Source organism: Diaporthe amygdali (genome assembly GCF_026229845.1).
Source record: "Diaporthe amygdali strain CAA958 chromosome Unknown NODE_12_length_1037015_cov_66_201586, whole genome shotgun sequence".
Classification (NCBI taxonomy): domain Eukaryota; kingdom Fungi; phylum Ascomycota; class Sordariomycetes; order Diaporthales; family Diaporthaceae; genus Diaporthe; species Diaporthe amygdali.
The window spans coordinates 725,747-752,240 of NW_026517032.1; the positions used below are offsets into that span (position 1 = coordinate 725,747).

The 26,494-nt window shown below is 49.5% G+C and overlaps 6 protein-coding genes across 6 annotated transcripts; 3 read left to right on the forward strand and 3 right to left on the reverse strand.

The window, feature by feature from the left end:
• Positions 1 to 626: 626 nt before the first annotated feature.
• J7T55_001942 (uncharacterized protein) lies at positions 627 to 1,763 on the forward strand (the record flags this gene model as incomplete). The annotated part of the gene is made up of 4 exons (XM_053142857.1): positions 627 to 807; positions 865 to 1,131; positions 1,186 to 1,409; positions 1,470 to 1,763. 4 exons carry the CDS (start codon positions 627 to 629, stop codon positions 1,761 to 1,763), a joined length of 966 nt encoding a protein of 321 aa, XP_052994394.1.
• Positions 1,764 to 4,149: 2,386 nt separating this feature from the next.
• Positions 4,150 to 5,175, reverse strand: J7T55_001943 (ldehyde reductase; the record flags this gene model as incomplete). Its single annotated transcript, XM_053142858.1, has 1 exon — positions 4,150 to 5,175. The coding sequence occupies one exon, from the start codon at positions 5,173 to 5,175 to the stop codon at positions 4,150 to 4,152; it is 1,026 nt and encodes a 341-aa protein (XP_052994395.1).
• A 3,224-nt stretch (positions 5,176 to 8,399) lies between these two features.
• Positions 8,400 to 18,355, reverse strand: J7T55_001944 (lovastatin nonaketide synthase; the record flags this gene model as incomplete). Its single annotated transcript, XM_053142859.1, has 14 exons — positions 8,400 to 8,983; positions 9,059 to 9,186; positions 9,259 to 9,880; positions 9,944 to 10,326; positions 10,646 to 10,963; positions 11,025 to 11,990; positions 12,136 to 12,969; positions 13,110 to 13,533; positions 13,601 to 13,821; positions 13,899 to 16,928; positions 17,005 to 17,131; positions 17,195 to 17,439; positions 17,563 to 17,633; positions 17,690 to 18,355. 14 exons carry the CDS (start codon positions 18,353 to 18,355, stop codon positions 8,400 to 8,402), a joined length of 8,619 nt encoding a protein of 2,872 aa, XP_052994396.1.
• Positions 18,356 to 19,196: 841 nt separating this feature from the next.
• J7T55_001945 (Trans-enoyl reductase ccsC) lies at positions 19,197 to 20,364 on the reverse strand (the record flags this gene model as incomplete). Its single annotated transcript, XM_053142860.1, has 2 exons — positions 19,197 to 19,725; positions 19,805 to 20,364. The coding sequence occupies 2 exons, from the start codon at positions 20,362 to 20,364 to the stop codon at positions 19,197 to 19,199; spliced, it is 1,089 nt and encodes a 362-aa protein (XP_052994397.1).
• Positions 20,365 to 20,873: 509 nt separating this feature from the next.
• On the forward strand, positions 20,874 to 22,786 carry J7T55_001946 (Cytochrome P450 monooxygenase hmp1; the record flags this gene model as incomplete). The annotated part of the gene is made up of 6 exons (XM_053142861.1): positions 20,874 to 20,936; positions 21,001 to 21,517; positions 21,674 to 21,816; positions 22,008 to 22,322; positions 22,385 to 22,560; positions 22,621 to 22,786. The coding sequence occupies 6 exons, from the start codon at positions 20,874 to 20,876 to the stop codon at positions 22,784 to 22,786; spliced, it is 1,380 nt and encodes a 459-aa protein (XP_052994398.1).
• A 2,626-nt stretch (positions 22,787 to 25,412) lies between these two features.
• On the forward strand, positions 25,413 to 26,411 carry J7T55_001947 (short-chain dehydrogenase; the record flags this gene model as incomplete). Its single annotated transcript, XM_053142862.1, has 2 exons — positions 25,413 to 25,523; positions 25,590 to 26,411. 2 exons carry the CDS (start codon positions 25,413 to 25,415, stop codon positions 26,409 to 26,411), a joined length of 933 nt encoding a protein of 310 aa, XP_052994399.1.
• Positions 26,412 to 26,494: the final 83 nt, after the last annotated feature.

Sequence of the window (26,494 nt, forward strand, 5' to 3'; positions counted from 1 at the left end):
ATCTAAAGGCGTAGAATTGAGTGCATCTGGACGATGCTAAGCCAGAGCAATTCCCAATTTATCTGTTCGTGACTCTGTATGAGCTATGGCGGTCGAATTGTCCTGCACATGCGCTAGCGAGTTGTTTGACACCATCACAGCTGCATCTCGAATGAGCCGCCCAATAAAGCCCAAGGACATCACCTATGTTGCATATTTGGGGGCTGACAGATGTCGTAACCTACCAACCGACACGATGATAGTCAACCGCTGACGCCCGACTTGTATGATGCCTCCGCGCACCAAGCATGGATCGTGGTGTGCTGACTTGCTCGCTCCGAACGGACCAGATATTTAGTGGCAGCGGAGCAGCTCATGCGTTGTACGGCAGGCAGCCTCCCTTCAATAGATCGGGCCGCTGGTATTGATCATCCTCGTGAATGCCTCTTTGGATGTCAGTGAGGCCCCCAAGGCACTCACGCCAGCCGCAGTCAGGCATATTGAGCCTGGTACAAGAGCACTTTCAAGGGCATGTAGGTCCCATGATAAAGCCTGCCCCTTTCCAAGAGGGCTCTGCGGTCTCCAGGGCAATTCGCGGCCGAGTTGTGCAAACCCTCTTTATTCTCTTGCTCCTTATTACATCAGTCATGTCGAGTGGATTCGTCGAGGAAAGCGAATTGGAAAGGGGAATCAAGACCAGTCAGGTACCACCAGTCGTTGCTGAGGCAGTGATACCCGAGCATGGCCAAACTAGCATCGGCAGGGAATCGGAGGACAAAAGCGCGACAATATCAACATCTGCAGTGGACGAGGATGATATAGACGCGGGTCAGTAACGATAGAGGTTGGAGATACTTGTGGTAGACTAACTTTCTCTTCTTCCAGTACACGATACCGGCCAAATAGGACTTGCTCGACTGAAAAGCTTTGACAGCCGCTTCGACTTTTATCCGGCTTTCTCCACGGGTAGATCGCTGGTATTAGATTCCCTCGCCGGGCAGATATTCCGCATCATGAAGAAAATGGACGCCTACAGAAAGAAGATTAAGGCGGAACACCATGTCGAGCCATGTGATTTGGGATGGGGGGAGCGACGCCACAAGAGGTGGGAGAAGTTGACGGTAAAGCTGTGGAAGAAGATAAAGGAATATGGTGAAACTCTAATTGAAATGTTGGGAATAGCACGCACTGACATCTGAGTCCCAGACGCTGCGTCCATCAACGCGAAGACAGTGAACGAGTACGAACGTCCAGGAAAAGACGCTATTGAGAAGCTGAAGTTCTGGCTTGACAAGAAACTCAATGCACAGCGTCACATGTACAATGATCAAGACGTGGATGACTTCCGTATGCTTGGTCCCAAAAGAGGCCCCATAAAGAAGCTCGTTCACGAGACACTGCCAACGTCGAGGCTTGCAAGATTCCTTCTGGTGAGGTTTTGAACAGGACAAATCTTTCTGAAATAATATAAATCACTGACCAAGATGAAGCGTCCGTTCCGAGCTCGCAGTTCCAAGGCCGAGCATTTCGAGAGTGTTGAGTACGGCGAGAAGACTTTGAACTGGATTGGCACGGTGGCCTTCCTGCTATGTGCGTGCGTGCTTTTCGTCATTCCATTAGCTCTCACGGTCTATTTCGAGGAAAATATCACGGTCAAGGTCTCTTTGATACTGGTCATGTGTCTCTTGGTCACCATTCTGGCTCTCGCGACGGAACAGGACGAGGGGCGTCGGCTGCTGCTTCTGTTTGCTTACGTTGCCATCGTGTGCACGCTGCTGTCGTAGGTAGCCAGGGAGGCTTTTATATTTTCGGTCCCACTTGATTTATCCATTAACAAGGTACTGATGATATTTTGCGACTCATCATCGATAAATGATGCTTGGGAATTGTGTTTGAGGTGCCGAGCAAGATTGATATGCGATGGGGTAAGGGGGCAAGTGCGAAGGCAGCGATATGAGAGTGAAAGAGAGAGTTTGGAGGTTTCCAGAAGGGTCCAGGGAAGAGATCTGAGGAGAATTGAGATGGTTGGGGCAGGTTGGTGAGGCGAAGCACCACAGTCATGCTTGCTGCCCATAGCTTCTCTGTGACACCACCTCACCTACTGCTGCTGCCTGGATCAGCCCCAAGTACTCCTTGTATGCTTTTCATCTTGAGATTTGCAAGATTGTCCCCGTATATCGCAATGTACTTCATTCTCCTAATGATTTGTTGGTAATGGAATTGTCTACTTTGGTCGATGCTTTCGACCTGGCTAGGTACCGGCATTTGAAGTGACACCCATGGTGTCCACTCGTTGGGCTACTGCCCATCGCTTCTCCCATTTCCTCCTCGCCCCCAACAGATATCTTAGCAAACATCCAAGCGTACGTCGGCTTGCTTGGAGGAGAGAATGACTCACCTTTCTCAACATAGTCGAGGCATGCAGGGGGCCATTCTACGTAAGGCTCTGCTAACGTTTCCCGTCACATTGAAGGAGCCATGGCACCTGCATGCGAAATGAGCTGATGAAAATTTTCATCATGGCACGGCCAACAAATCTCTTTGTCCAAGGATGGATTGTCGAAAATGCACAATGTCGCTTTGATTCATTGTATGATATGCAGTGCTCAGGCAGACAGAGGTAGAACTACTACGTCGAACAGAACCCGCTCACCCATTTCAAACAGCATGGCAGTACTCTTTCTGCATCTGGAGGGAAGGGAATGATGACAAGGTAACGGACCATTGCCATCTGCGGTAGGGCAGCCTTCTGCGCCCATACACCCCCCCCCCCCTTTCCCCCACCACAAGAATTGCAGTAGGATGCACGCTTTAAGAGATGCTCCGGTCGAGGTGGTTTCCTCATCATTCATTACACCTATAGAACAATTGGCCAGTCAAGGCTAAGAGCCTATGATTTGTCTAATGATATGTATCACCCATTTAGTGACCATGCCCTGTCAAGTTGTACACATCGGGCAACGCTCTTTTACGATTAGAGGCTCACTGGATTAGTAGACATAGGCGCTAAAATTGGAACCTTGCACGCTTCACTGTGGCACAGGTAGAGGACATCACCCTGAAGACGCATGATGGCGTTGATCAAAGGGAGAAAAATTACTGAGAATCTCGCTCATGAAATAAATTGTTTATAAACACTCGGATTACGAATTCTAGCACCATGACTGTTCTTCTATTCATCACATAGCATTCATTAAGACCGCATAGCCGCGGCCCAAAGCAAAGCTTACAGAGCTTGATTACTAACGACCACAAGCCAATGAACCAGTCAGAGGCAAGTTCAGCCTAGTCTTAGATATGAGGCCAAGGTAGGCATATACACGAGCTCAATCAAGCAAATGTATATTTATTCCTCTCTAGCTTCAACACGGGCACAAGAAAGGACAAAGCCTGACCTCTTGTTCAATTCCACGATTAGTTGAAAAAGAGGAAAAGAAAAAAAATCATGACTAATACTCAAGGCTACGACTACCCTCGCAAAAGAGAGCCTCCCTGCCCTTCCCGCTCTTTAAGCCTTGAGCACGAGGGCAGACTGTCGGCACCCACGGTGACCATTTCCAACTCACAATTTTCTATACGAGCATTCCACATTATAATACTGCAACTATAGCGACAACGCCTTTGATCGCTCCCTCAACATCTCCACGATGAAAAGATGTGTACTCCAGCGCTGCCATAAGGGGCGGGCTAACGCGCTGGATCTCGAGAGGGCAGGTGTTCAGAACCATATCATCTTTGAAGGCGCTACCAAGACGGAGGTATACGAGTGGTCTGCCATTCACACAATGGACCAGGCGCAGACTGCTACACAACGCGCTTGCTGCCACAGTTCGAGTACTTCGGTTGTATGGAGGCACTTCGGGAGAATAGCCTTGCCGGTCTCAGAACAAACCTAGTAGCGATGGGCCATGAAACATAGGGAAGAACAAATCTCCAGGCAGGGTTGCATTTCAGACAAAATGCAATACCACATGAAAAGGTCAACAGATAGGAATATAAATTTTGCAATCACGCCCGTGGTTGTCCATTAGGTTATTCCCAAAATAAGTACTACTAGGCAAAGTCAACAGTGTCTATTCTAAGATGTTCTCGGACAGTTTCGGGTGCGAAATTATATAATGATCATCCTCCACAAGCCTCAAACCACCAGAAGGCGGTCGATATCAGATTTTAGGGTGTTGGTGTGCTCAAATGGTCTGAACGCACAGAGCCTTGTGGAAGATTCTTCTTGATCATGTTCATGATGAAGTTCCCGTCAACGACTGTCGACTCACGACGTGCGCTCTCCCAAATGGCGTCCACGCGTTCAGCAATGCGCGGTGAAAGAGGGCCCTGTTTTAGGCCGGCGAGGTTCTCACTGAGCTGCTCTGCGTCATGCACGCCTATAATTAGGGCATCGCCACGCTCTGGCTGGAGGACAGAGTTGTAAGAGACCCAGCGAGTGGCGAGATGGTAAGGTACAGTGCCGGCATCCTTAGCGATGTCGGCCCAGGTAGACAGAATTTCAAGCAAAGCCGGCTTATTGTAGAGCTCATTGTAATAAGCGCCCTCCGTCCCACCGTCTTTGCCGAAGCGGCCAACTCCATTCACGACCTGCTGCTTGCTTTTGGCTAGAAAACCTCCTGCTGTTGGGCTGTAGGCGTAAAATGATATGCCTAGATCGCGCAAAAGTGGGAGTAGGTCTGTCTCGTAGTGACGTGTGATTGGGTTGTAATTTCCTTGGTACACACTGGGCAGGACCCAGCCCTTGGATTTCTGGTGTTCATAGATCTCGCGCACGTCTTTAGCGGCGTAGTTGGATATCCCAAAGCGCCGAAATGCGCCCGCAGTGAACAGCCTCTGGATGCCTTGCAGAGTTTCTTCGATGGGTATGGAAGGGTCTGGGGTGTGAAGATAGAGGATGTCCACTTGCTCGACCTTGAGCTTCCGCAGAGATTCTTGGGTTCGCAGAACCACCTGTTCTGCCTGGAACGAACCCGGCACTGTGACTCCTGGCACCTTAGTGGCAATTTCAAACTTGTTTTTTGTGTAAGCCTCGCCTAGGACCTCCTCACTCTCCCCGTAAATCTGCGCAACATCAATGCCTCTGACACCCGCAGTGGCAAATGAATCAAGGAATGTTTCCAGCTTGTCAGAGCTCCAATGGTCTTTGGACCAAAAGATTCCACCGCCAAGTATGATTTTTATACCAGCCATCATGTGTAATTAAATGCTTATAGTAGCGGACAAAGGAATACATTACCAAACTTTCAAAAATGGCAAAATGATGAACACTCCGTTCCTATCAATGGCTCGCTGAGGCGGTCCCGTGAAAAGACTGTGCAGGGAAGATGATCTTACTAGACCGTTCCTATGCCCAAGCGAGAGTTTCCTGACGCATGCATTCTTCACGTTCGATCATGCGTACTGTCATTGTGCACAGAGTTGAGATCATGTCATTCAGCACGTTGTCTGCTCTGACGATGAATTGCGAGTTGCCGCACGGTGGCCGTCGGCGGTAAATAGAGTTCACTGTTCCCACATCTGGGCGGTCTTGTGATACAGACAAGGTCCTCACCGCTTCGTCAAGTGCGGGTCCGGCCTGAAGGTCTTGTCCAGGAAATGGTAGTATTTCATACCTGCGTCGATGTCATTGACGTGCCAATAGCTGTTCTTGTGCTGGCGAAATTGGAAGGTGCTCCAATATACATATAATAACTTGGATCATAAACATGAACAAATACTGCTATGGCTGCAGACAAAGCTTCCGAGCTTGGACTATCATGCTGTTATAGATATCCATAGATATCGATCGTATGACTATCTCATAGATTGGGGTATTGCCGAGCCGCTAGTATTTTAAAGTTTCGACAGGCCTATGTTGGAGGCGTCGCGGTATACTCAGAGAGAGGCGTAGGCGGGTCTGGATAAAACCTCGAAGCACCATCGTGGATTTTGCGCCGCACTTGTGACTTTGAACCGATTACCCACTCACACTTCAGTTGCGAACCCCATATATATTTTACAGTGTTAAGGAATCCATGACACCAGTGTCTGAAGACTCTGGTCGTATGCTTGAATCGCGTATGAAGTGCAATACTATACATAAACATGTGCTTGCATGCTCTACACTGCTTCTAAGGTAGCGAAACAAGGCACTGCAAACCCTAAATGGTCCTTGGCTACATATTTGGTCTGTAGGCGAAAGTTAGTAACGCGTCGCCAGAAAATTAGCACGTTACATTGCATAGCATGCCGGCAGAGTCGTGCCAGCAACCAAAGTATCAGTCCCCGAGATTGTTAGTATCCCGCGTTGAGGTTGCCAATTGCTGACCAACTAGAATTATCTGTTCGTAACCAGATGAAATTTGTCTCAAGTACTGCAACACCAGTATGAACACGCGTTGGAGTCGCTCAGTACCTGTTCCCCATATATATATATACACACATAGTATAGTATTCTTGAGCATGTTTACACATACTGGAGTACATCTTTGTCTTCATATATTCCTGCCCGCATAGACTCATGGCTGCTCAAGGCAAATCGATATTCACTTTTCCAACATCTAAACGATCAGCCTGTGATCGTTGCCGAAAGCAAAAGTTGCGTTGCCCCAGCAGGACAAGTGAGGCACAACCCTGCTCGAGGTGCACTCGTGCCGGTGTAGAATGCATCACTGGTTACACACGGCCGCTAGGACGGTCTCGTCGCGTCTCCTATGGTTCAACAAATAACGACAATCTGGGCCAGTCGCATTTCATTCCTGTGGCTCGTCCACGGCTACCGCACAGGGACACAGAGCTGCAGAGCACATCATTTTCTCACACAACTACGCGACCAATACAGACAGTCTTGGCGGAAACTTCAATGGAAACTGCAAGCTCTCCCTCTTGCCTTTTCAGTGAAGCGGCAGAGGATTTTGGCTCATTTTCCTACCGTAATGTGCTGGACGACCTAGCTGGTGGGCCAACCTTCCATTTGAATCAGAGCTATAATGCAGCAAAAATCGACAACACTTCAAAGTTCTTATCGTTGCCTCCTCAGTATCTCGAGTTGAGTGAAGAGACTTCTAGTTCAAGATCTACATCCGGAGATGATACTCCATCGACGTTCCCTCCCGAAAACGTCCTCAGCAGAGCACTGTCGAGGGTCAACTGCGATCTCCGCCTTGCACAGCTTAGTGTGGATTTATGCCGACAAGCTCAGCGAATTATGGCCGGCAATGAGCAAAGTGACGGAGTGCAGACTGGAAAAGACCGAAACTTAACTTTAGTCGTAACCGAATCCCAACACTTGAGTGGATGCCACGGCACATCTGATCAAAGCAAAGAATTCGGAGATGCTCTCTGTAGCACTTCTGAGTTCATGGCTATCATACAGTCCATGGAAGATGACATGTGCCTCGATCACCCTACTACAAAGCACGAAGCTCATTGGCCTTTGGCAAATGTTAGCTGGGTTATGAACCTCATGTCGTGTTACCTTCGCATAGTTGCAGTCTTTGAGAGACTAGTCCTGCGTCTCTACTGCCAGATGACGTGCAATGTTGATGAGGCTCCATCCTCAGATTCATTCTCTGCGTCGCGTCTTGCTGGCCCACAGACACTTCCTGGCCTATGTTTGGCTAGCTTCCATGTTCAGCAGACCAATCTACAGACTAAGATACTGGTCCAAATTATCGAACATCAGTTCGAAATGATAGAGAAAAGTCTAGGCTTGCCTATCGAGTTACGTGTGTCATCAGATCAGCGGGAACCCTATGAAGGAGGGATATTACAAAGCGGAATGAACGGGGCCTTGCTCCAAGCAGTCATTACCCGTCTTTGCACTAGTCCAGCAGCAGCAAGTTCTGTTGAAGAACCACTTGTGCCAGGATCTTTGGCATCATTGCGGGAGAACATAATTAATGTGAGACGACTTCTCACCTCATAGCATCATTGTAGCCATAGCCACACTCACAACAATAGGAAACGGTCACATAATTAGGACATGGATAGTCCAATCAATCATGCAACATCTTGAATGCGGACTTATACAATTGGAGGCTATCGTCAAGCATGAGGCTCGAACTTTGAGCAGGCTAGTGAAGGTAAAAAGTTGCTTCAACCTCAGGACCGCAGAGTATAGGCTCACAGAAGAGAGGGTTCCAAGCCTCAGAAGAGTATAGCGCAGGAAGGACAATTGAATGTTCTGTGAAGACAAACAGTCACATATAAGGACTATTTTTACATGATCTCCCTTACCTATATGTTGCCTGTGAAAGTACATGATTGATGTTCGCGTTCTGGAATTCTGGTTTGCAGCCATTTAACCGTAGCCTCCACTACATAATCAGCAACAAATAACAGAAACTGGGAACATGAATTCAAAGCTATTTTAGGGAATCCGACTTGGGCATGCCAAATTCTAACTATATCCAATCAAGTAGTTCCCAGATACTCTACGATCCCTTCCCCCTTACGAGGGCCGGCCATGCTGTCTTGGGTTCGTCAAAAGTTTCGATCAGGGCGGCTACTGCCGGTTGCAACCCAGCCTTGATAGCCTCATCTGCCCATTGATCGAAACGAAGTGTCCGGTATAGCTCCTCGTTGCCTACAGTCTTCCCAATCTCGGCCATCCTTCTCATCGGGATGACAACATCGCCAACATTGTTCGTATATGTGAGTGTATTGCCATGATCGATGCGGAAAAGCTCTTTCATAATGTCATTGCAAACGGTCCGGATGTAGACAAGATCGAAAGCGCCTTGATTGTGCTCGGCCCTGGGCACGGCACGGATCCGATGTGAATAGTGCAAAAGCGCGTTCACCCAATCGAATTCTGCCTCCGCGGTCGTAGCGTCTTCGCCCTCTCGCACAATCGTTGAGGGCCGGTTGATAGAGATCCGTAAGCCATGAGCTGCGCTGACTCCCTCGAGAAGGTATTCGCAGACCCATTTGCTGCACATGTAGCCATGGGCACCATCGGCTGGGGGTCTGATTCCGCTCGCCGTGGTTGAGACTTCTGGAAAGGTCTGCATCCCGGCTAACAAACAAACGCCCACCGAAGATACGTAATGCAAAGGGATCTTTCGAGGCAGACATAAACGGACTAGCTCACGAGTCGACTCAACGTTGCATTCTCGCACGGCCGAATAGTACTTGAGATGCGAAGTATCCGACCCATTATGAATCACGGCATCGACTTCCGTGAATATTTCTGAAGCTTCCTCTGCGGCGAGACCGAGCCTAGGAAGGCGTAAATCGCCTTCATAGTACACAATTCGACAGTTAGGTTGTGGGAGTTGGCCGCTTTGTAACCTTTCTGATAGGCGGCGAACAGCCACACAGATTATTTTGACTATTGAGGGTTCTGACGACAACCGTTTGAGCAAGTGATGGCCAAGGAGCCCACTCGAGCCAGTGAGAAGGACGATACGGGGCTGGGCGCTGGGAGATTTGCCAGTATTCATCTTACCAAAGCGATCCGGCTCTGGTAATCGTACCTCGGCGTCCCAATCGATTGCGTTTCTGATAGAAGCGGCAACTGACAGGTCTTTGGTTTCTGTCGGAGTAATTGGCGTAGTCATATCGGTGTCTGAAGAGAAATCCTTTGAAGTACTTTCAGAACCCGGAGTTCGAGGGATGTCGTCGCCCGTCGAGCTGGTGTCATCTGAGCTTTGGGACTGTCCTTGCCTCCCGACTTGAGGAGTCAGTTCAGCAGGTACCCCTTCAGCGGCCAACTCGGCGAGGGTCATCATTGAAACATCGTTTGCCATGATCTTAAGCACAGGAATGCTAACTTCGAAGTTCTTCAAGAACCAGGAACGGATGTCGACTGAGACTAGCGAATCCAACCCGAGGTCGACACTACGCATCGACATGAGATCATCATCAGCCGTCGATAATTGTAGGATTGTGCGCAGCTGGGCGGCCAGACCCTCTGTCATACATTGTCAGCTATCACATATCCTGGCAAAGTTGAAAAGTGTGGAGATTAATTTACCTTTCGCGACATGGAGGATGTCTTTCTCCGACTGGCACGCTGAAAGACGGTCTTGTATGGACACAGCCTTTGTGTGCCTCTTCTGGTCCCCGCTGCTGCTCGATTTGTGGACGATGAACCGAGAGAATTTAGGGTCCGAGTACCACTTAGGAATGTTGCTCGCATCAGCCGAAATATCAAGAAGCCCGGTCGATATCTCTGGCCCATCGGGCGAATCGACATGCCCAGCATTTATAGCTTCAGCGAAGATCTGATGGAAGTCGTCTTCTGATAGGTGGATCATAGCCATTTTCGCAACCACCGCATCAAGTTGACGGTCAGACTCGGTGATGTACCCTGCTCCAATGACAGCGCCGACATTGATGACCGTTGCGGCGAGACCACTGTAGTAACTGGAGTCAGCCACCAGACATCGGACTATTTGAAGTCTCATTGGACAAGGTGATGAGATGGGATACTATCTTCCCATAGGCCGTGTCACAAACTGAAGCTTCATTGAATGCCTCTGAGCAAGCTGTGAGACGGCCTGGGGATCTAGCAGACCTGCATCCTCACCAAAAAAAGACACAAAAAACAAAAGAAAGAGAAAGACAAAAAGAAAAAGAAAAAGAAAAAGAAAAAGAAAAAGAAAAAGAAAAAGAAAAAGAAAAAGAAAAAGAAAAAGAAAAAGAAAGAAGAAAAGAAAAAGAAAAATCGGCTTACCGTTTTCGGCGATGAGCGGCTAAGCCACACATGCCCATATTTGCTGCGGCATAGTTTGCCTGGCCGACGTTGCCAATTATACAGTTGATTGAAGAGAGGAGAATGAAGAAGTCCAGTTCTGTGTCGTGGAAAATACGGTCAAGATGTATACTGCCGAGAACTTTTGGACCGACAACATCTGTAACTTGGTCAAATGACATGTTGCGGACCGAAACGTCCCTGAGAACCATAGCACCGTTCAGCACACCGGCAACGGGTGGAAGAGAGGCGACGATCCTGTCATGCACGGCCCTGAGGGCCTCTTCATCTGTCACGTCGCTTGAAGATTACAAAAACATCAGTACAGTTATCCCTACAGAGAGAGATTACTACCACATACCATGAAAAGATCTCAACATTAGCACCGTTGCGCTTGTGATCCTCGATCCACACGGGATCGATCCTGGGGTTCCGACTAGTCAAGACCAGGTGCCTCACGCCCCGACCAATCATCCAATCGCATAATGAGATACCCAGAGCGCCAGAGAGACCGCATATCCAGTAGGTTCTGTCACCTCTGAAAAGTGGTCTCGTGTCGAACCTGGTGACTCGTGCGGGAAGATGAGCTGACGAGGATGTCCAATCCAAAACAGTCAATGGGTCGGCAGGGCACTCGCCACGAATGATAGTCTCCAAGCTGATAGACTCTGCAACACGCTCGTACGATTGACTTTGAGCATATCCAATGGCCGTTTCAAGTGACCGCGAAAGAATCGATAGCGACTTGTGACTATAGTCCACTCTGGTGCGAGAGAACAGGGTGCGTGTGTTATCCTTCCGGCAATAGGGGGGCACCAAAGATGATATGGTCTCCTCGTTTTCCGAAACTTCCTTTGAAAAGCTAATAAGTGAAGCAACATCTGTAGGGATCATTAGATCAAGATCCGCAGAACTCATATTGGGTGATAGCTGGATCCAAGAACTTGGTATCGATTCTCCGTCAGTCTCATCTGTCGTGCAGACCACATGAATCCCCTTCGACAGAGCCTGCGATTCAATAGCTTGACTTAAAACTTTGGGAGCATCGTGTAGAATCATCTTCTGGCCAGGGAGCAGCGGCTCCACAATGGCAATCCCTAAAAGCTGGGCTGCTGTGAGGATGAGGATGTCATTATCCGCAAGGCGGGGTGCAACAATAGGGATGGCCAGCTCTTCGGGAGTCTTGATGACCGATGTGAGGGATGAGGTGAGTGTGAGATAGCGTAATCCTGTAGGGTCAACGCCCACAGCGAGGAACATCTGGCCAGCTGGGGTTCTTATTGCCGACAACATAGATTTTGTGGTACGAAGCTCGATGGATGTGGATCTAAAAAAGGATTAGTCGCAGATCCATAGGGTGGAAATCGTTTGAATAGGGAAATATGAATTCCCAATGCTCAAATGCCCATGCAGCGAGCAGAAAAGTGTGTGTGGAGATATAAAATTCATGTTGAAGCAGGGATCATACGTACTGTTTAGTCAAGTTCGAAACCTCAAATCGTGAAAGCTGTCGGAGGCTATACCCGTCATGATCCGATTGAAGCTCAAGTTTCGAATTCTCCGCGTCGACCTGATGGACTATTGGTCGCTGGATGCAGTTCAGCCGATCGTTTGCGCCCTGGATGGGGCATAGTCGAGGAACCAATTGGTGGCCCTCTGCGTCTGTGACGACTTCTGGCTCCAAAGTGTAGAGAAGGTCCGGCCCAGATGGATGTTTTGCTGCGAGGCAGATAAAGGTCTCTGCTATTTTGTGGGCATCGACAAGCTTCCGGTTAGGGATGTCGAGTAGCTGTAGGACTAGATCTTCTTCTTCATGTATCGCTGAACGGCCGAAGCCAACGGTCATATTCGCGTAAGGTTCATCCTCGAGACGGCCACTCGTGAGCCAAAGGACAGTTTTCTCACCGATAAATAGCTCTCTGAACCCTGACCATCTTTCATGAGTGATTCCTTTGAAGACCGGTTGCTCGAGCTCGATCAAGCCAATAACGTATACATGTTCTTCCAGCACAACATGTTCCAGATCCTCGAGAGTGACACAGATATTTGTCTGACTGAAAGAAGGCCTGAGAATGCTCGCGAGTTGCTCAGCGACAGTGGCGACCTCAGGCGTCTTTCCCCCCACAATTACGAGTTTCTTCATTGAAAAGGGATTGACTGGAGACTTGAGTGGTGCTCGGATAGATTCAATGCGCTGGTCTGTCGCTTGGGAAACGAATAGAATTGTGCCAAAGGTATCCAGCAGTTGTTGGGGTGATATTGTATCGATACCAGAGAACCCGGTACGTTTTAAAATCGCATCCCATCTTGAGAATTTTGATTAGCGACCTGCTCTCAGAATTCGAAGCGAGGAAGGAAAAGAAATCCCTCAGACTAGTACTTCTGGCATGAAGGTAGATGAAAGTCGAACACTATGTGCTTCGATGTTTATTGGTTGAAAACTTACTCTTCAACATTGATGAAGGGTGTGAGGGTCCGACCCTCATCAACTCCGCGCCACCATCCAGGCAGCGGACCAAATATGTAACTGGCCCCGGCTTGCATCGGGCCTTCGCTATTGCCCTCACCAATGAGCAAGAAACCACCGGGCTTGAGCAGCTTACGGAGGTTGCGCATGGTCTCGTCCAGTCTAGCCGTAGCGTGCACGACGAGAAAGGCTATCACCACATCGTAACGCCCCTCGACAAAGCCTTGGTCGAGAGGGTCCTGCTCAGCATCGCATACTTTGAAGACCATACGATCTCTCCACTCTGAGAGGTTACCAGCAGCATTCTCAAAGAAGCTTGATGATATGTCGGTGAATGTGTACGAGTCGAAGTCTCGATTAATTGTACGAAGGATCTGCTTCGTGGCGCCGCCAGTACCAGCGCCTTGAAAGATTATTCAGCAATGGCAAAGAGGAAAAAGAAAGGTGACAAGGTCAAGTTGTTAACGTACCAATTTCCAGGAGGTTCAAATGAGGGCGGCGATCGGTAATTTGTTTGACGACATTGCTCAGCCACATTGTTGATTGAGCAGTGCCGAATCCTTTCGCGTAATACTCATCTAGAAGACCAGAGGTACGAAAGTGCTCCAACATGGTAGTTTCTCCTCTGAAGACCTTCGGCATGGTGTTGCCTACAAGCAGCATGATCTTGACAACGGGATTTTCGGCGAGTCTGAATGTTCCAGCACCAACCTGTCAGCCAGTGATGTACCAAGTTATGCATATTTGCGTCAAGGGATGTTAACTCACCCTTTCGACTCAACCTCCGCCATGATATCCTCAAGGTTATCATTGAGCCACTCAACTTTCCCATATCTATGCCCACCATTTTTGAGAAGGGTGGTCATATGTCTTGCATAATTCAGGTAATGCTCAAGGGTGCTGTCCGACCTTGCCAAGGAATCCTCCGGGACTCTGTCAAATTCCCGCAGATAATAGCACACAATTCGGCTGAATGCCCACAGCAAATCGGTATCAGATTTCGTAACTGGGATGCTGGCAGCAGCAAGGGTGCCATCTGGCTCGCATGGCACATATTGCATCTTGTAAAAGACATTTCTATCATCACTAGCCGATGACCTGACTGGTTGGAACTTCACTTTATCCACTTGAATGGCGGCATTAGGACAGCCCTTGACGTATATGTTGAAGTTGCCAGAAAACCCTGACCCGGGCTTTGCTCGACGGTCTCGGTTACATGACGAGTCGATACCAACGGTGTTGTCATCGTCGGCAGTCCGTTGCTTTTGTTGTAGGGCCAACACAGCCGGATTGATCCGGATCTTGGCAATTGTTGTCGGCATGTGTAAGAGCCTCAATTGTTCATCGCCAGGATAGCTGTACGCCAGGCTGACAGACTGAATAGCAGCGTCTAGCTCGACAGGATGGATCAGCAGCAAGTCGGCATCGGGCTGTGATGATGCTTTTGCCCTCTTGGCAACGCATGAAGCTATACCCAACTTCCTCCTAAGCTCTACCAGAGAGAGGAAAGGTCCGCTGAAGTTGTATTCCAAGCTCTCCATGAAATTGTACAAACGTACAGGGTCCACGGTCAACAAATGTGGAGCTGTTGGCTGACGCGGGGGTAGCAAGCTGAGTGAGGCGTCTCCCAGATGTACTTTCAGCTCTCCATCGGCAATCAGCGTTAGCTCTGATTCTTCGTTTCCTCCCATGGCAGCCGAATAGGTAAAGTATGAGGTGAAGCATTCTGACTTAAGCTGTGAGACCCGGGATAACTCTATCTGTACCTCGATCCCAGCTTCACGGCTTTCGAATCCAAGTCCTTGGTGAATTGTAAAGTTGCTCAGCTCAATGAGTCTGATAGTCCTCCCTCGAGCGAGAGACGTTGCAGCCTCTACTGCTGTACTGATATATGCAGAAGCCGGGAATACTATTTGCCCTTGGACTTGATGACCCTCAAGCCATTGGACCTTGCTTGGCCTGAGTATGTTCTTCCAGCGTAGAACGTGAGCGGCACTATCAGGGGATTTGTCTCCCAAAAGGGGATGGTAGGGCTCTGATCTCGAGCGAATCCGCCGAGATCTCCGGGACTCGTGCCAGTAATGGACATCGTGTTTCCACTGGTACGTGGGTAGTCCTTTCAGTAAGTTGAATCGTGCTATCTTCCCCGAGGTTGACAAGATCCTCTGACAACGTCCCATGTCGATCGATGAAGACAGCCCGCCCATCCGCTCCCACAAGAACCCCAGACATGTTGAAAATGCCGCGATAGCATTAATACCGCGAGACAAAGTGCCGTGATACGGAATGCCGTCCTGGATTGTTTCCTGAATTGTCTGGGACGCAGGACCCTTGAGTGCTGGGTGTGGGCCGAGCTCAAGTACCGCACCCAAAGCGGACACTGGGTTCGCAACGAGGGCAGACTTGAGTGCTAGAGTAAACAGTACCGGTCTCGTCATGTTTTGTGCCCAATACACGTCGTTGAGCTCTGTCGATAACTCAATAGGCTTCCCGTCGTAAACACTTGAATACCAAGTGCAAGGTGACGACGAGGAAGACGGAGGGGGGCGTGCCTTGACGCCAGCGCGCTGCAGTGAGTCGATGTAGCCCCCTGAACAAGGCTCCATGTGGTGTGAATGGTAGGCCATATCCACTCTCAAGCGTCGGTGGAATTTCTTCTCGTCCTCAAGGATGAACTCTAGTTCCTCGATCGCATCCTCATCTCCAGATATAGTCACGCTCGAGCTAGAGTTGCTGGCGGCTAGACCGATGCGGCCCGCGAATTCCTCATCTTCACAAAGCTGGAGAGCGTCCTCTATGGAAGTTCCGACAGCAAGCATAGCTCCCTTCATCTCGCCGTTAGGACTCGCTGCATGCTTGCAGTGCAGACCTCGATAGTAAGCAATATATATTGCATCACGCGCGGTCAGGAAGCCCGCGGTGTAGGCAGCAGCAATTTCGCCAGAAGAATGGCCTACCACCGCATCGAAATGAACATCTGCTGCGCGGAGTAGCTCTACCATCAATATCTGTATCGCGGTGCATAGCGGTTGTGAAATAACTGCCTCGTTGATTCTTGAGGGTGTTGAAGAACCGGCAAGAATTTCGGCTTCAAGAGACCAGGTAGGCCGATCCTCCGCGGGTAGACTAGCCAAGTCCACTTCGAGTGCCTGGATAATTCGTCGGGCGAAGGGAGATTGTTCAATCAGTTCAGCTCCCTGACGCACGTACTGGGCGCCTTGTCCAGTGAATACTCCGAGGAGCCTAGGGGTGCCAGCGCTCTTGCCAGGTAGTGTTCTGATACCGATTTTCTTTTTTTCATCTTCCAGCATCACACGAATTGCAGTTGCAAGTTCCGAAGATGAATTCGTTGCTGGTAACGACACACGTTGTGGGAGAGTGGAGCGTCGTTCACGCAACGTGTAGGCGAGATCGCCAATGTTCACATCGGTATGAGCGTCCAGGTACTTGGCATAAGCGGTGAGGTTGCCTCGAAGCGAATCAGCCGAAGCAGCGGAGAATACAAATGGAGTGAAAAGGGTGTCTGCGCTGACTTCAACCTGGCAAGCGTCTGCTGAGCTCTCGTAATTCTCCAGAATAGCGTGGGCATTAGCACCGCCGAAACCGAAGCTGTTGACGCTGGCTCTCCTCGGTTGGCCCGGAGGAACAGCGGGCCAGGGCCGAGCATCCTTAAGAATTTTGAGATCCCTATAGAAAGGTACAATAGACGGGTTGATATTGTTGAACAGGAGATTGGGTGGGATGCAGGAGTTCTGTAGGGCAAGTGATGCCTTCAGGATTGCAGCTACACCAGCCGTGCTATGTCACCCATAGTGTTACTGACGTTCTCGAAACTTATAAAATGATCTGGAAATGATGTAAGAATCAAACTCACCCTTCCGTGTGACCAAGCACGGTCTTGATGGAGCCAACGTATAAAGGATTGTTGCTTGTCTCTGCTCTACTCTTCAACTGATCGTGCTTGAAGAAGGCAGTGCTGATAGCTTTGGCTTCCACTGGATCTAAGGAGGAAATATCGTCAGTAAAGAATACTGAAATTGTAAAAGGATCGTGATCTGACCTACCTCCTGCTGGAGTACCAGTGCCGTGAGCCTCAAAGTACTGGGGCCGATCTGCTACGGACCCAATATCAAGACCGGCCTTGGCATACGTGGCCTGGATCAAGGCCTTTTGCGCCGTAGCGCTAGGCATGGTGAGTCCTGCAGTTGCACCGTCTTGGTTGAGCCCCGTCTCTCGAATGATGCATTCTATGTGATCGTTGTCTTCCAGCGCGGCACTGAGGGTTTTGAGTATTACTGCAGCTACGCCACTATTCAACCTTCCGTTAGTGTATTCGGAAAATTCATTATCTCAGGAAGCTGTTGGAGGTTTATTCGGCCCTACGACCTAATCTGATACTTGCTAGGGGGCACTAGGTGTGGAAATCACGTACTCGCCGCGAGCGTATCCATTCGCATCTTTATCCCACATCCGACCTAGTCCATCCGGGGACAACATCTTGAGCTGCAAGTTGTTAGCACAGTGGCGGCTACACTTTCACTTGTGCGATGATTTCGTACCTTGCTCTCGATTATGTACATCTCTGGCCCGAGAATGACGTTAGACCCGCATGCTACTGCCATACGAGAATCCCCTGATCTCAGTGTTTGTACAGCGGAGTGGACTGCGACTAGACTTGAGGAACAAGCCGTATCGGTAGTCACAGACGCTCCATGCCAATCGAAGAAATACGAGATACGATTCGACAACACAGCTGGTGAGGTTCCTACCGCAAAATATGTCGGGATTTCATCTAGATCTCGCAAAAGCATGGCTTCATAGTCGCCACACATAACTCCAGCAAAGACAGAAGTATCGCTGCCTCGCAAATTCTCAATCGTCATACCACCCGATTCTAATGCCTCGTAGACCGTCTCCAACAGCATTCGCTGTTGTGGATCCATTGCTCGCGCCTCGATAGGGTTCACGCCGAAGAACTCAGCGTCAAATGCCTTTGGATCTTCGTTCAACAGATACGAGTGCGTGACATTAGAACGTCCATGGTGAGAATGGTCCGGATGGTGAAATCCTTGGGCACTAAAGCGGGACTCCGGTATTTCGCGGCGTACATCCCGCGGTTCTTTCAGGAGCTCCCATAATTTCGAAGTTGAGCCTACATCCCCAGCAAAATGGCAGGCGCTGCCCACAATAGCGATGGGCTCTTTTGGTGAGACTTTGCCCGGCATCTTCTTAGAATCTCGGTCGAATCCCAATAGTCTCCTGAAGTACTTATTAGCATCGTCTAGGGCCGACTACCCGTGCATCGGTAAGTATGTAGATCTGACCTGAGATTGCGGCGTGGAACTTGTCGCTGCGAATAGATAACTAAGCCAAGGAAATTTCTATATTGCACAAGTATAACCTTGGAGCAGAAAGTCAACAGTCAACTAATTTGAGAGAGTGTTACTCGGCTAGTTGGATTTGATTTACTTCAATGATTGTCCGGACCGCCGATTCAGACCAGCCTCATCACAACCCTGAATCACTCTAGTGCGGTTCCGACGAGGTACGCGCGTCGAGCGTACTACGCAGTACAATCCTGTCATCCGAGTCCCTACCGAAGTCTCAAGTCATGTGTGTGCAGGAAGATCCACCGAGAATGATCCCCGAACTCGTTATGTAGATGACGAGGGTTGATCACATGAAACGCCAGCCCGAGTATGTGCACTCTTACTCTTATAGGCAAGTCCCACCGAATCCAGAAATCGGACTGTGCCATACACGTGAACATTTGAAGAGGCTGGATAGTGTCAATAGAATGTAGAATATCATTTATGTGGGCAGTATTCTACTGCATGCTGTTGAATCTTTATCTTGTTGCATATTAGACTCAACCTGGTGGAGCTGTGTTGCAGCATCAGCGTGGATGCGAATGTTGAAACGGTCCTCCGAGATCATTAGACCCTAATATGCTCTGGATATACGATTACACTTTGCCAGCAGGTGATGATTCAATTCTCAGCAATGCCTCTACAAGCCTTCAACTATGGGCAATCACCTGGCAAACATGCCCCATCAGAATCAATTTCATACACGCACAACAAGTTTCTCGCCTTTCACCTCTCCGCTTTGAAGCATTTCCAATGCTCTGATGACCCCCTCGAACTGGCCATCTATCTCGCGGATTGGCTGTGTCTTGATCTGTCTCTGATCCAGCAGCGATTGTATTTCTTGAGCCCACTGCAAGGCAATGCCGTGTAGCTCAAAGTTCGCCTTGCGCGTGTATACCGGATGATTTAGGTCAACGTCAAAACCTAGTGCCTCAAATCCCATAACCGCCTTGTATTTCACCGCGCGCCTCGTACGCCATGATTCTGGGCAGTCCTCGAGGCAAGCATACCGAGCACCCACCCGCGCTAAAGCAGCGTAACAAAACGCGGTAGATTCTGCATCGGTGATGCAGTCGAGCGCGTACTTGATCGGAAGCCCATTCGCAAGGGACTGCACTGATTCAAGGCTGTCTGAGGATAGATAAGAAGCCGTCCCGACAGCGCCATACTCCATAACCATCGGCGCAGACTTCGGCGAGCAAACAGTAATGGGGTCGTATCCCGATCTAAATCGATAACGGGTTTTATTAATTAGTGTCTTATAATGATTTGACTTGCGTATTTAGAGATAGGGCCCGAACTAACAGCTTCAACATCTGAATAGCCATGAGGCCAGTTGCTGTTGCTCCGCCATAAATCAAAACGGGCACAGGCTTCTCAGTTGGCCGAGAGGGCATCCCCTTCAGATTGAGAGCCCCGGGGTCTGATATTGCGAGACAAGCAGTACACCAACCGATAGCACCGAGTGCAGCGGCCTGAGTATCGCTCCAGTTCTCTGGAACTCGGAGTACGTGGCGAGAATCGGTAACAGCGTACTGAGCGAAAGCGCCGTTCAACGAATTGTCAGGTCGATATGGAAAATCTGCACCGCAGACTCTCTCACCAGGCGATACCAAGGCCAAAGCCCCAGCCGACTCCACAATACCACAGAAGTCGCACCCAACAGTATTGCCTTCCATAAAGAAGTGCGTTATCATTTTGTAGTCTGTAGGATTTAAACCCACAGCGAGCACTCGCACCACAACATGGTATGGTGAAGAGATTTCGGGCACTGGTTTGGATGAAGTGATAGCCAGTGGGAGTCCAGACGGCCTTGAAGGCGTCTTGGACTGTATCACAGCGGTCTGGGTCCTTGGTGTAGTCATTTCTTCTCTAGCAATGGTTGAAGCAATGTTTAATCGATGACAGGCAATGTTGTGACTGAGCGCTGAGGTTGTTAGCGGGTCACCACGACAGCTTCGCGTGTAATCAACATCGGAGGGGTTGATGTCACAGAGAACTGTACTCCAGAGGTTTTACTAGTGAATCTATGCACATAGCAGTTTACATGGGGTTCCTTTTCCGTGATGAACGCTTGGAGCCGTCAAATTCCGAATGCTCGACCTTACATTCCCGACAGCCAAAATAGGAAACCGATCGCGATTCGGGGACTTGTTGCCCAACTTTCAGGTAGTCATTCAAGTATTCGGAGGATACAATCTACAGAGTCATGAGTTCCTTGCGTTTTAGTCAGTGCACTATTGGAGCAGTCGTAACTCGTCTCCCATCTATGAACCCTTTTGACATCCGGGCATCTACTTGCTTTCTTTCTGACCACGACTTGAAGGAGATGTGCTAACCAATTTTACAAAATCCGCACCTTATTCTCGTGAAGATGCTGTTCCAGGTCACAACCTCTGTCTCCTGGCAGTCAGTGCTGCTTTACGGATCAGGCCTCGTAAGTCGGCCACGAACTCGAGTCAGCGGATGAATTGAATCCGATCAGTTAACCAAGACTCCAGCTGGTTATTCTACTTGCCGTGGTACGGCCATTATACAATGTGTATTTTCACCCGCTGCGAAAATATCCCGGACCTAAGCTTTGGGCGGCCTCATCACTACCATGGGGCTTTTCGTTCTTGGCCGGAGAAATCCACAATAGTCTGATGGATCTCCACAACAAGTACGGTTCGGTGGTCCGTGTAGCTCCTGATGAGCTGTCTTTCTCCTCTCCAGATGCATGGGAAGATGTTTACGGTCGCTACAAAGCTGGGAAGCGGAAAGAGAACATGAAGCCGAACTGGTATGCGAGCAGAGACAGCAATGATATCCTCGGAGCAGAGCTTGGCGACCATGGACGTATCCGCAAGGTCTTGGATTTCGGCTTTACAACGAGCGCGATGCTCGACCAGGAGCCTGCCATTATGGGATTTGTTGACCTGCTTTTCGAACGTCTTAAGGCAAGAGCAGGAGATGCTTCCGTGGACGTATGGAAATGGTATCTCTATACTCTTTTCGATATTACGGGAAACCTGGCCTGTAAGCATTTCGAAGACTGCCCTCATCCTTTGACTTCACGTCTCGATCGATTCGAACTTTCTCCCACTGAGGCTGTTTGATGGCCTCCATTCCTCTTGCTGTTACTCTGAGGCAATCTTCTTTGTTTGAAATGCCTTCTAATACAAGTCCTCATAGATGGAGAGCCTTTTGGATGCTTAGAACAATCCATGATGCACCCATGGGTCGACTTCGTCATAAGCAACATCAAACTGACCTACATCCTCCTTCTTTGCATGCGAATTCCCTTCTTTTTCTTTTATTCACCAGTCATAGCAACCGTAAGAATGGTGCGAGAATACGTGCGTTCGAAGAAAACTCTCCGGGACAAGGTAGACAGGCGACTAGCACTCGAAAATCCCAGACCAGATTTAGTACAGGTTATGCTTGCAGAAAGACAGGGACTTGTACGTAACCACACTTCCATTCCACCTATTTGCACTCGTAGCTAACCTGGTCAATAACATCGCAGTCCATGTCCCGCGAGGAATTGTACAGCAATGCTCTCACATTGACTTTGGCTGGCGCAGAAACCACAGCGAGTGCTTTGTCGGCGGTGACGTATATGCTGGGGACGCACCCGGACGTGAAAGCCAAGGCCGACCAGGAGCTACGGGCCACTTTCTCCAGGGAGTCGGAAATTGATATGCAGAGCTCAATGAAGCTCCAATACCTGGCTGCCGTTATAGATGAGGCATTTCGGTATCATCCGCCGGGGCCAAACGCTCTGTGGCGTCAGACTCCGCCCGAGGGCAACTGGATATTGGGGGAGTGGATTCCAGGCAAGGTGAATTCGCCAGAGTTATCTTTCCTTTGATCCAGCGAGACTAAGACAAACCATGACTCTAGACTATCGTGGGAATTCCTAGCAGGGTCATATATCGCAGCGAGTGCAATTTCAAGCGCGCTGACGAGTTCATCCCGGAACGGTGGTTGAGCGACGAAAAGGGCCCAGAATTCGCAAATGATCGCAGAGACGCTTTCCAGCCATTCTCCTATGGTCCTAGAAACTGTTTGGGCATGAAGTGAGAGCCCATCCATGTATGAGTGGTGTTTTTTCCCCAATTCACTAACGATAAATGTAGTCTTGCGAGAGCCGAAATGCATTACATCATAGCTCGCTTGCTGTGGAATTTTGATATCGAGCTGACTGCAGACAGTCGAGACTGGTTACATAGACAAAAGTCTTACCTGATGTGGGAGAAGGGTGGACTTTATGTCCATCTAAGGCTGAAGCAGCATGCGATTTGACATTTGAAAGGATTCACCAGGAAATCTGAATTGCCAGGGTGTCTGTTGTGCTGTATCGAGGGCGGTCTAGGAGTTGACGCGAATCCTTTAAGCCAGGTGACGATACTGACAGCCTTGTGCATTGCAGTTGAGCGAACGCTCTTCAGCGGGACACCTCGTCAATAGATTGAGTCTAAAACTATGCTGAGTTTTCACACACACTAGCGAACTTTACATTATCAATTGTGTTCTGCCGGAATGCTTTGAAGTATCTCCACATAGATAGTACATGTTGTTTTTAGAACCTCGAATCGGCCCAATTCATATCAGTGTCTCTCATCTCGTGTCCTTAATGATGTCCAACCTAGTCTTAACTTTCTCCAATGAGCTCATTTGCCTCACCCGTCAATCAATCTCTTTTCCAGCCGTGTCCACATGGACCATTGTTGCTCCAACCAAAATCACTCGGTCGGTCTTGGTCGCTTGAATGGTTACAATTTCCATAAGAAATGATTACGTTGAATGTCTCATCCTTTGAAAACAGCTGACCCGCAACGCCATTGTGAAAATCGCCTCCACAGCACGTCGTGACTAGAACGCCTTGTAATTAGACAGCTATCCACCATAGGGCATGTGTATCACAACAGTCTCTCCACATGCTAATCTCACCACGCATAGGATGCTCATGTGCCAGAACCTTGCTATGGCTGACCGCCATAGTTTGGGGGGTGTGCGCCTGGCGCGGATTGAGAAACACTTACGAATGTGGGACGTCCATTTACCCAGAGTCGGTCGGTCCATCGTGATATCTTCGTCACTATCCTGTCAAATGTGAAGATCAGTATTGTCGTGTCATACTGATAGCTCTTAGGTGGAAGGGAAGGTGCAGGTATCAACGTGCACAGAAAAAGCCACAACGCAGAGAGGAACCATAGCTTACATTGCAGATATAGACTGCACTTGTGTTTAAACACCATTGGCGAGAGCACTTTCGGGCAACCGCCTTTCCGATGACACCTTTGGCCTGTGGTAAGTCGGTGAGGATGGCGGTTTCAACTGCAAGCGAACACTGAGTTAGATACCAGCCGACGGAAAAAGAGGCGACCTCGTATACTGCACCCGCCGGTTGGAAAACTCACCATCTTCCCAGCTGGCAGTCGCGAAAAGTCCGCAAATTAACTTTCCGGCGTTTTCTGGCAAGGGATCCGGAGTATAGGCTTCTGTGACAGTGAGGAGTAGGGCCCCGAGCAAGGAAGCTGTATAGAGAACGACCATCATGACACACAAATATTCGTGGAAATAAAATTGCCAATCGAAACCGAATCTGCCGGTATCTTGTCGTGTTGAAACGTGAGATTGCATGTATCAACCATATTTCAAAGGATTGCAGTTGCATCGGGTTTTCAAAACCACTTCACTCAAAGAATCGTTGAGTCCTTGACAAAGAGATGACGTTCCGTGCATGTGGGTACTGCAGTGAAGCGCTCGACGTGACCTTGGTGTGAAAGGGAGGGGCAGGGGAAACCCTTTGGAACTCCCGTTTTATGCTCAATCACCTATGGAAATTGGGGGAAAAAGTGAAGCAAGCCCTGAATACGGTCTTTCTATCCACATTTCCCAAATCACAAATGAGTTATATGAGAGATTCAGGCCTGGAAATGTGAGATTTGTTCCAAATACGGTCCGGGCTTTCAGATTTATCATTGCGAATTATCGTAGTTTCCTCTTCCACTCCCATATTATACTGGTCTTAATTGTGCTCCCTCCACTAGCAGCATGGTCGACTTCTGATGGCAGAAATTCAATCAGCGAGATCCAATTCTGAGACTATAGGCTACAGTATAGCTACGTCAAACACCTGTCGACTCACGTTGGCTGACTTTGACATTGTAACTTGAGCATAAGAACTAGCTTCCAGGGGCGTATATTTAACTGTTTTCCATCCCATGGAGATCAAGACGATGACAAATGTCGAGGAATCTGTCGAATGCTCTACAGCGAAGCGTACTGGTATCGAGCAAAGAACTTGGCCGTCTAACAATACGCTTCGTGCAGAATCGTGCTTATAAAATCTGCTCTTCTGCGCATATCTTGTCCCATAAGATCTCCCTACCATCCATCAATGAGTGAACTCTATCAATGATAAATCATTCAATCAACATTTGAAAGAACCATGCTCTAGGGTGGGTTCTTGATTCGAAGACATCTCGTTGGATAGCTCACATGACTACGTGGAATTCGAGAACATAATAGCACCGCGTCTTATCGTACTGGCTGAATCACTCTAGGCATTGCAGTTCGGCTAGAATATTCACTGGAAAACTCATAATGAAATGTACGGCGGTGTGAAAATCCGGCGATAGTCCGACCACACCAGCCAAGAGTCGGTCCCGCACACCGCATCAATAAGGTTCATTGAAGCCCACTAGCGATCAGACCTCCGAACATGCAATGTCAGTGACAGAACCCTCCGAACACAATTCGGCACCATTTTCCGCATACGGACCTGCAAACACGACCACTGACTTGTCTGCGAGGCATTGCAAATCCCAGCACTGAACTTGCGATGGCTGGTCCTTCGCCGTCCGGGGCTTCCAGCACTTGGGTTCAGTAACCCTCGTCAGGCCCGTTACTCAGGAACGCTATCATGCCTCGTCCTCCGCGCCCGCCCATGCCGTCATGGTCTAGCATCTTCACACAGACGTGGCCTCCCAAGCCGCCATTCACCGAGAAAGATGTGCCGAATCTTCAGGGCAAGGTGCGTAATGGCAGTCTCAGAGACGCCGAAATGGCATAGAAACACTGATTCAGTACCGCTAAAAAGGTCTTCATCGTCACGGGCTCCAACACAGGAGTGGGCAAGGAGCTAGCACAGATACTGTACTCCAAAAACGCCAAGGTCTACATCGCAGCTCGCTCCGAAGAAAAGGCCAACCGTGCAATCGACGACATCAGACAGGCCTGGCCGCGGTCCACAGGAAACCTGGTCTTCCTACCCCTGGACCTCGCAGACTTCAACAAGGTTAAGTCAGCCGCGGAGCAGTTCTTAGCCAAGGAGACCAAGCTCCACGTGCTCTTCAACAACGCCGCAGTCCAGGCACTGGGGGACAGCAACGGGCAGACCAAGACGGCGCAGGGCCACGAGCTGCATCTGGGCGTCAACGTCCTAGGCGTGTTCTTCCTCACACGGCTGCTCACCCCCATCCTTGCGTCGACTGCCGAGGCCGAGCCGCCGGGGACGGTGCGCGTGGTGTGGGTGTCGTCAATGGGGACCGAGGCCGTCGGCGAGAAGGGCCGGGGCATCTCCACGGACTACCTCGACTACTGGCCATCGCTGATGCCCCTGGAGCGGTACGGCGTCAGCAAGGCCGGCAACTGGCTCCACGGCGTCGAGTTCGCGCGCCGCCATGGGGGCGACGGCATCGTCAGTGTTCCTTGTAACCCGGGCCATCTCCGCTCGGACCTCTACCGTGAGAGTGGGTGGCTGTTCAAGGCGGCTATCAGTCCTGTTTTGTACCCACCCGTCTACGGGGCTTATACTGAGCTCTTCTGTGGGTTGTCGCCAGCCATCACTATGGGTGAGAATGGAAAGTGGGGTGAGCGAAACTTGACCCATCGTGTGTTCCATGGAAATAGCGAAGACTGATTGTGTTGTGATTTAGTTGTTCCTTGGGGTCGGATTTATCCAATCCGCAAGGATTTGCAAGATGCTACGAAAACAGAGGCTGA